General features: G+C 34.0%; 1 protein-coding gene across 1 annotated transcript; it reads left to right on the forward strand.

Moving 5' to 3' along the window:
• Positions 1–798: 798 nt before the first annotated feature.
• On the forward strand, positions 799–7,901 carry LOC134233856 (uncharacterized; the record flags this gene model as incomplete). The annotated part of the gene is made up of 2 exons (XM_062715907.1): positions 799–1,927; positions 7,707–7,901. Coding segments are annotated over exons 1-2 (1,264 nt in total), but the record flags the coding sequence as incomplete, so codon positions are not given.
• Between the last annotated feature and the right edge of the window lie 385 nt (positions 7,902–8,286).

Below are 8,286 nucleotides of genomic sequence, written 5' to 3' on the forward strand. Positions count from 1 at the left end.
GGGTTTTAGCTCTACTGGCCAGAGACCAGAAGAGCTTATGCAAAAGCATGGTAACTGTCGTCCGTCCCTCTGTCTAGCTGTCTGATAACAATTTTTCAAAATGCTACTCCTGCCTGATTTCCATAATATAACTTGGCACACAAGAAGACTACGCTAGGATACAGAATTTAGTGAATCGGATTTTTGACTTCAATGAACGATGATGCCATTGTTACTAAAATGGAAATTTACGGAAAATTCCTTTAAAACGCCACTTTTCTTACAGCTTTGGTCTGATTTCAAAATGACTTGGCACACAAGTAGACAAAACTAAGATACAGATTATCTTTATTGGCTTTTGATTTTGATAAACGGAGTTGCCATGGTTGCTATAAATAGAACTTCTTTATAAAACTTTCCAAACCATACTCCTCCTACAGATTTGATCTGATTCTAATATAATGCCACATTCAAGTAGACTACAATGAGAAACATAATTCTCTTTATTCTTTTTTTATTTTTATGAATGATGTTGCCATGGTAACTAAAATTGAAATTTCTGTAACTTTTTTTTTAAAAGGCCACAAACCAGTATAGCTATTGTCTCTACGGAAACTTTTGTTTCAAAAAATATTTTCGACTTGGATCTCCTGTTTGAGATTAAATAAAAAAGTGTTTGAAAAATATGCCAAGTCTAACATTTCCCTAAGTACCCCCTTAAGTAGTATCTCCTCCTAAATAGACTGGCAACAAGTAGAATTCAAGTGTGTTATGAATGTCACTTATTTCTGAAAGTTAGAAGATGATGTATGCCTTAAAAGAAACGGAATTTTTAATATATTCTCATTGAACGTCGTTGAGAACAGACTTACAGTGATCATGAGTGCTATTATAATTTTTCAGATTCTGTGCTTCTATCTTGTTTTAGATGATGTTTCTTCAGAGTGTGACAGAACTAATGGACCCCTGGGACTGACAGATTGTGTCCTTTCACCACAATATGCAAAATACCAGGCCGCTGTTTGTTTACCCAGAACGATGTCCTCTTTAAATAAACACGTAACATGTGCCGGGAAAACGACAAATTTCTGCTGGTATTTGTGTAATACAGCTCCAAGTCACGGAGGTCTGTCAGCATGCCAGTGCGATCCGGATTCCAAAACTGAAAGAAATAATTCCCCTCTTGACAAAGAGTGTTATTTACCAACAAAAGACTGCTCCTGGTTTTCAAAATGCTTGAAGAAGAAATATGACTGCAATTCAATAACACATGCAGAAAACAAATGTAAAAAATTGAGGGGTCTTGTAAAATTGTCCGTTTTGAAATTGAGTAAGTTGGCTTTAGGTTGGGTTTGGAAAGTGACTTCTTGTATACAGAGAGATTTACTTCACCTCCTGTATCCGCAGATTAAAAGTGACTGTGAAAAAATTGGGAAAGTAATAGATCAATCTACTAACACATGTTACTATGAGCCACACTCTGGTATATGCACTTTAACGTTTCTTGATGAAGTAATCTTACTCAAATATGGATTTGAAACAAAACGATTTCATTGCAAGTTTCAAAAAACTGTACCTGACTGGGCAAAATTGCTTGTATTCTATGTGAGAAATGACTCTCCGAAAGATTATAATACCCTGGCTTTTGAATTTGGTGAATCACTCTCTAAGAAGTTTAATTGGAATTCTGACCTGACCTACAATTCAATGGCCTCGGAAACAACTAATTGCAAGAGCAAACCTATAAAAATTCGTTTCTACCTTTACTCGAAAACCAAAAAACTCAAACAGATAAACGTCGCCAATGACGATTTAAAAAAGTATATTGAAGAAGGGAATATGAAGGATTTGGAACTGAAAGACAAGGCGCCAGTTTTTATTGTCCGTGTGATGAGCTGTATAGATACTCTGTGCTCTCCCGCTTTTACCTTCTTTTTTTACCAAGCACGTAAGTATCAAATTAAAAAGAAAAGCTTGTATCTTTCTTTCCTTAATATGTGCAATACTATAGTAAAGGAGATTTCTTTAAAGAAAGAAAAAATAATGCTGGTTTTTCTATTTTCCATTTGATTATGTTCATTTAAATTTGTGCAAAATCTTATGCACCGTATACAACGGGTCACGCGGGGGAGTCGTTTTCAACGTATGGGGGAGTAGATTTTCACCGCTTCGGAGTCAGAGGAGATGTGGGTCACGTCTTTTTTGGTATATATAAGATGTATTTACAAAAAACAAATATCCCACGGAAGATGGCAATAGTTAAGCTTTATCGTGGTCATTTGTCCGGCTATCATATACGTCTAGTTTTCTCAAACACTTCGAAACTATTTGACAGTTTTCTTATTTACGTTGATCGGGTAGTAAAAACATGCATGATTTGCACAATCTACGGCCTGCGGAGGGATTCTCACATTTAAAACAGCGAGAGAAAACGTTCATCTTTTAAATGCAACAACTTAATCTTGACTAGACTTTATAAAAATTAATAATTAAGACATTTTCTCTTCAAACAGTAACGGTTACGTAGGGGGAGTCGTTTATGGGAAAGCACATCGTAGGGGGAGTCGCAAAATAAAGTCAAATGCATATACTTGGTGTTGTTTTCATCTCTTTTTATACTGCCAATACCTTTTTATTTACTCGCAGATATCTATAAATCTATGTTTGGTTATTTAATTTATAATCTGAAGTTACGAAAAGAGATTTTTTCTGTGGCTTTATCAGTTCCAGAAAACAATCAGCAATTAAGATTACATGTGCAATTGGATTATACATTGTATATCATCGGAACACATGTACTCGGGGACAGAACCCTCCCCCTCAGTATGTAATGTTCGTACATGTTTATCACAAAAATTCAATTCACGAATTCAGAACCCTCACTTCCACAATGAAAGCCTCTCCATAAAAAAAAATCAACTAGATTTATAATATAAAAATTTCTTGATAATATCAACCATTTTTTTTAATTAGAAAAAGGCAGATCTCTGACGCGTTTTCACGCCCCTTGACGTTTTCTTTGAAAGGGGGTTAAATTTAACTGGTATATTCCCACGATTAGGTTCACAATTTATTATTTATTTATCATACCGGTATATAGTAACACATCTTCAAACACAAACGAATTAGTATTTTAATTGAGAATATTTTGGATAATCTGATGTTAATACATATATAATTAGGTTAATGTACAGAATGAATGCTGAGGATGGGACTGGATTGCATATTACCTAAAGCGCTGGAAATGTATGTCTATGATAAATAAAATGATAAGTGTCAATGTAAAAATAATTTACCACAAACTTTGAAAAGAAGAAATACGAAAATATTTCTTCAATGTATACATTTCATTATCATGATACCCTCCCTTACCTTGCCCCAGCTCTATACAGTTCCTGAGAACATGTTACCCCCTTTACCCCCCCCCCCCCTTTCGCAGTTTCGTGAACACATAGCATGGCGGGTTGTTGTACCAGAATCAGTCTATGGCAAACAGCATTATACATTCATAGACAGGGTTCGAGGGCAGCATGCGTTTTGTCGGACCCAAGAACCAAAATGTTTGCAGGACACTGGTTAGGCCGAAGGCAAATAGTTTTGTTCAATGGGTCGACAAAACACGTTTTGCCAGATCTAGAGAACACATTCAATAAATGTTTTGTTATGCATTTTACTGTTTACTATGATATTATCATGATGAAATTTTTGTTAACCCTCACAGCATTGAAAAACTGTCGATTCCGTTAAGTTCTGACAGCTGACCCCGCCCACACTTTGACGTAAACGGTGCAATATCTCATCGAAAGGTCCAACACCTCGCTCCACGGCCAAAGTGCTATTTATTTGACTTATGAAAACAGTAGAAAAGTTATTATTTTTAGTGTAAATTATGTAACAATTTTTAAAAGTATAACAAACGAATATTACCGACAACTCAGCTGAAAAATTTTGACAAGCAAAATAAATAAATAAAAAAAAAAAAGAAAAGAAACAAAAAACAAAAACAAAAAAATGGGTTGGTGAAAGGAGGTTACAACAGTTTGACAACCAAATTGTATGTATTAACACATTCGCAAATACTATAATTAAATATTCTGCAACAATATTAATAAAAAAATTATTTGATATTATTAAGAAATTTTCCAAATTATTCATGTTATTAATCGGGTTGTTTTTTTATGGAGAGGCTTTCATATTGGAAGTGAGGGTTCGTGAATTCGTGAATTGAATTTTGTGATAGACATGTACGAACATTACATACTGAGGGGGAGGGTCCTGTCCCCAAGCTCATGTGTTCCGATGATATATAATCCAATTGTTCATGTAATCTAAATTGCTGATTGTTTTCTGGAACTGATAAAGCCACAGAAAAAAATCTCTTAAATTTTCGTAACTTCAGATTATAAAGTAAATAACCAAACATAGATTTATAGATATCTACGAGTAAATAAAAAGGTATTGGCAGTAAAAAAGAGATGAAAACAACACCAAGTATATGCATTTGACTTTATTTTGCGACTCCCCCTGCGATGTGCTTTCCCATAAACGACTCCCCCCTACGTAACCGTTACTGTTTGAAGAGAAAATGTCTTAATTATTAATTTTTATAAGGTCTAGTCAAGATTAAGTTGTTGCATTTAAAAGATAAACGTTTTCTCTCGCTGTTTTAAATGTGAGAATCCCTCCGCAGGCCGTAGATTGTGCAAATCATGCATGTTTTTACTACCCGATCAACGTTATATGAAAACTGTCAAATAGTTTCGAAGTGTTTGAGAAAACTAGACGTATATGATAGCCGGACAAATGACCACGATAAAGCTTAACTATTGTCATCTTCCGTGGGATATTTGTTTTTCGTAAATACATCTTATATATACCGAAAAAAGACGTGACCCACATCTCCTCTGACTCCGAAACGATGAAAATCTACTCCACCATACGTTGAAAACGACTCCCCAATACTTTTTAGCGACTCTCCCGCGTTACCCGTTGTATACAGTGTTATGCGTGAAAAGAAGAAAACACTTGCTGTGGCCTTCAACTCAACATTTAGATACATAGACGTATTGTCAATAAACAATCATGGTAATTTCCATTCCTAGGTCGACTTGAAAAAGACGGTAATGGTAATCTAACAACCAAGCTTTATGATAAACATGATGACTTTAACTTTTCTATTGTCAACTTCCCTTATTTGTGCAGCAATATGCCTTCATCACCTGCCTACGGAGTTTAAGTATCTCAGCTGATTTGATACGCAAGAGCATGCTCTACGTATGAACAATTTCTAAAACGAGGTAAATCATTGACAAGCAAGTTGATGAACAAGAATATCAGCAGTCTCGTTTATGTCATCATTTCGTAAGTTCTATGATAGATACAATGACCTTGTCAGCAAATGCAAATTATCATTGAGTCAAAAGCTGACTGACATTTTTCATAACAATTGTTAGTCCATTATTTATACACTGGATTAACGACGGATTTTTCTGTTATTTCCTGATCATGACAAGGAGCACACGGCGAGTGTGACTGGTCTGCAGGGGATGCTCACTCCTCCATGGCACCTGATCTCACCTCTGATGTTTCAGGGGTCCGTGTTTGCTCTGCTCTTATTTTGTATTGTTTTATGGACTTTGAGATTGAATACTGTTCGTTATCTCCATATCTTACTTAACATATATGTTATCTCACAGGTGTATTACACATGTATATAATATATGTTTTATATGTAACTGAAACACATACTTTACATGTGTATATTTACACATGTGTATTACATGTGTAAAACATGCATTGAACACACGTGAAATTAAACATGTTTACACAGGTGGACATTTTTCCTGTGTAGTGTATTTATATAGCATAATGCAAAATTGTGTATAATTAATTGTGTTACTTTTTATGGTCTTTAATTGTAAACATAAGTTATGGTTACAATAACTTTATCGGAGACAAGATCAAGAACACATAGTAATTTCCTTCAGTTACAGTTCAATTACTGTGTGTTCCCCTTTTATAAACTAAGGAACGATTCCACTGCATTGAGATTAGCAAATGAAAACTACCTTATAAGTCTATTTTCCCCAAAGCTGAACAAACATTAACTTTGAGAAATTATCTATTCTGTATACCAGCAATTTCAATTTCTTTTTACTCTGTTTATAGAGACTGAGATAAGCATGATTTATTGTCCATTATTGTCCTATTGGAATTTCCCTAACTTTTACGTAACGTAGTTTTACTACTTCCTTCCCTGCAAAGACTCATTACGTCATAGTGAACGTTACCAAGCAAAACAATCAGTTCAATTTATGTACACCTGAAGACGGATTTTGAAATCTAGAAAGCGTTTGTGTTAAATGAAATTTAGAAACTGCATTTTCTTTCTCTGTTATAATTATTTTCACCTGTGTGACATCGACTTTGAACTATTTTCAACTATATATATATATATATATATATATATATATATATATATATAAAGCACTAAAAATGACCAACGACACGAACAATAAAAATTGTCAAATTTTCGGGACGCCCTGTCCCTTCCTCAGGACAAAGAAAAAAGTTAAAAAGTCATAAGAACAAAGGAAAAATAGAAACAAAAACAACTAGCACTACTACTAAGCTACTAAACACTAGATATTTACATACTTAATAAATTACATGTTGAATTCGAAATTTTTAAGAACAATAATATGTTATTATTATTGTTCTTAAAAATTTCGAATTCAACATGTAATTTATTTAAGGAATAACTGTCTTATTTTTCGAATTCATGAAGTGATCAATGGATTGGCTTGTGTGATAATTTGCATAAACGCCGAAGGCGTTTATGCATAAAATTATCACACAAGCCAATCCATTGATCATCTTCATGAATTTGAAAAATCTGACAGTTATTCCTTATATTTACATGCTTTGATTCCGCCAATCCACGGGCTCCAAGCCTGCTTCTCTCTAGGTGTTGTCCCGCCCTCACGTGGTTTTTTTTTTTTGGAACCGCGCCAAAACATTCATGAGGAAATCAATTACATTTACAATTGGTAATTTTATCTCGGACAAAGACATTGGAAATGTAAATATATATATATATATATATATATATATATATATATATATATATATATATATATATATATATATATATATATATATATATATATATATATATATATATATATATATTGTCAAGCCGGAGTCAGTACACAAGTGTTGACAATGCTTTATTCGAGTGCGTCATGCACAGTATAGGCATCTACACACATATATAATAGTGGAAGCTACAAAAAACATATAGGAATCATAAGCTAACAGCCCTAAATTGATGGACAATAATAATATCGACATAATGAATAATGAAATATGGCGCAAAAAACTCACAAGTGAAGTACTGGTTTGACATTAACAACAGACCTAGATGCTTATTTATCACTGACATTATCGAATACATGTAATATTTCGATCAATTATAAGGATAAAAGAATAAACTTGCACTTTGATGGGCTCCAAATTTGTACCATGATCAATTAGGTCGTACCTAAAATATTCTTATCATGCTAACATTATATACATGTATTTATATATTCAAGAGAGCATAATTAGCGATTAAAACTTTTAGCAGTCTACCACAAAACCGCTAAAATAAACAAATTTAGCAACCCGGTAAAACTTCCCGATTTACTTGGCTTGAAATTAATAAATTTGTATCTTTTTCACCATAGCGTGCAAGAAAATAAATATAATAAAAAGGAAGGATTGGGGAGCCAGAGAACCAAGACAAATCACCTATATTGAAGATGAGAATTCACCCGTCATTTGGGTTTTTATCCACCATACGGTTACAGATACATGTTTTAACGTTGAAGACTGTATATCTAGAGCCAAACTCGTACAGAATAGTCACATGGATGACGCACGTAAGTTTAATTTTCGATGTTATTTTTACGCCCATTACTCAGTATTATGGTAAAGCATCTCTTTCCGTTTGTCTGTCTGTCAGTATGAGGAGTGTGTTAAAATGATGAAATTGCTATCCGTTCTGTTCGTCGTCGTGCGTTGTGTGTTAACATTTGAACATTTTCAGCTTCTTCTCTGAAACACTGAACCAATTTCAACTAAATTTCGTATACAGCATCATTGGGGGAAGGGGAACAACAACTGAGAATTTTAAGGTCCCTGCCCCCTGGGGTCTGAAGGGTAGGGACAAAACCACTAAAATTAATGAAATATTTTAAAAATATCCTGGAGATCAAGCCGGCAAACTGTCAGCATGAATGTAATGAGTACTGAGTCTTCAACCAA

The sequence above is a fragment of the Saccostrea cucullata genome, unplaced genomic scaffold (assembly GCF_032062105.1).
Source record: "Saccostrea cucullata isolate Sc308-1 unplaced genomic scaffold, CSIRO_AGI_Scuc_v1 ctg9973, whole genome shotgun sequence".
In the NCBI taxonomy this organism is placed as follows: domain Eukaryota; kingdom Metazoa; phylum Mollusca; class Bivalvia; order Ostreida; family Ostreidae; genus Saccostrea; species Saccostrea cuccullata.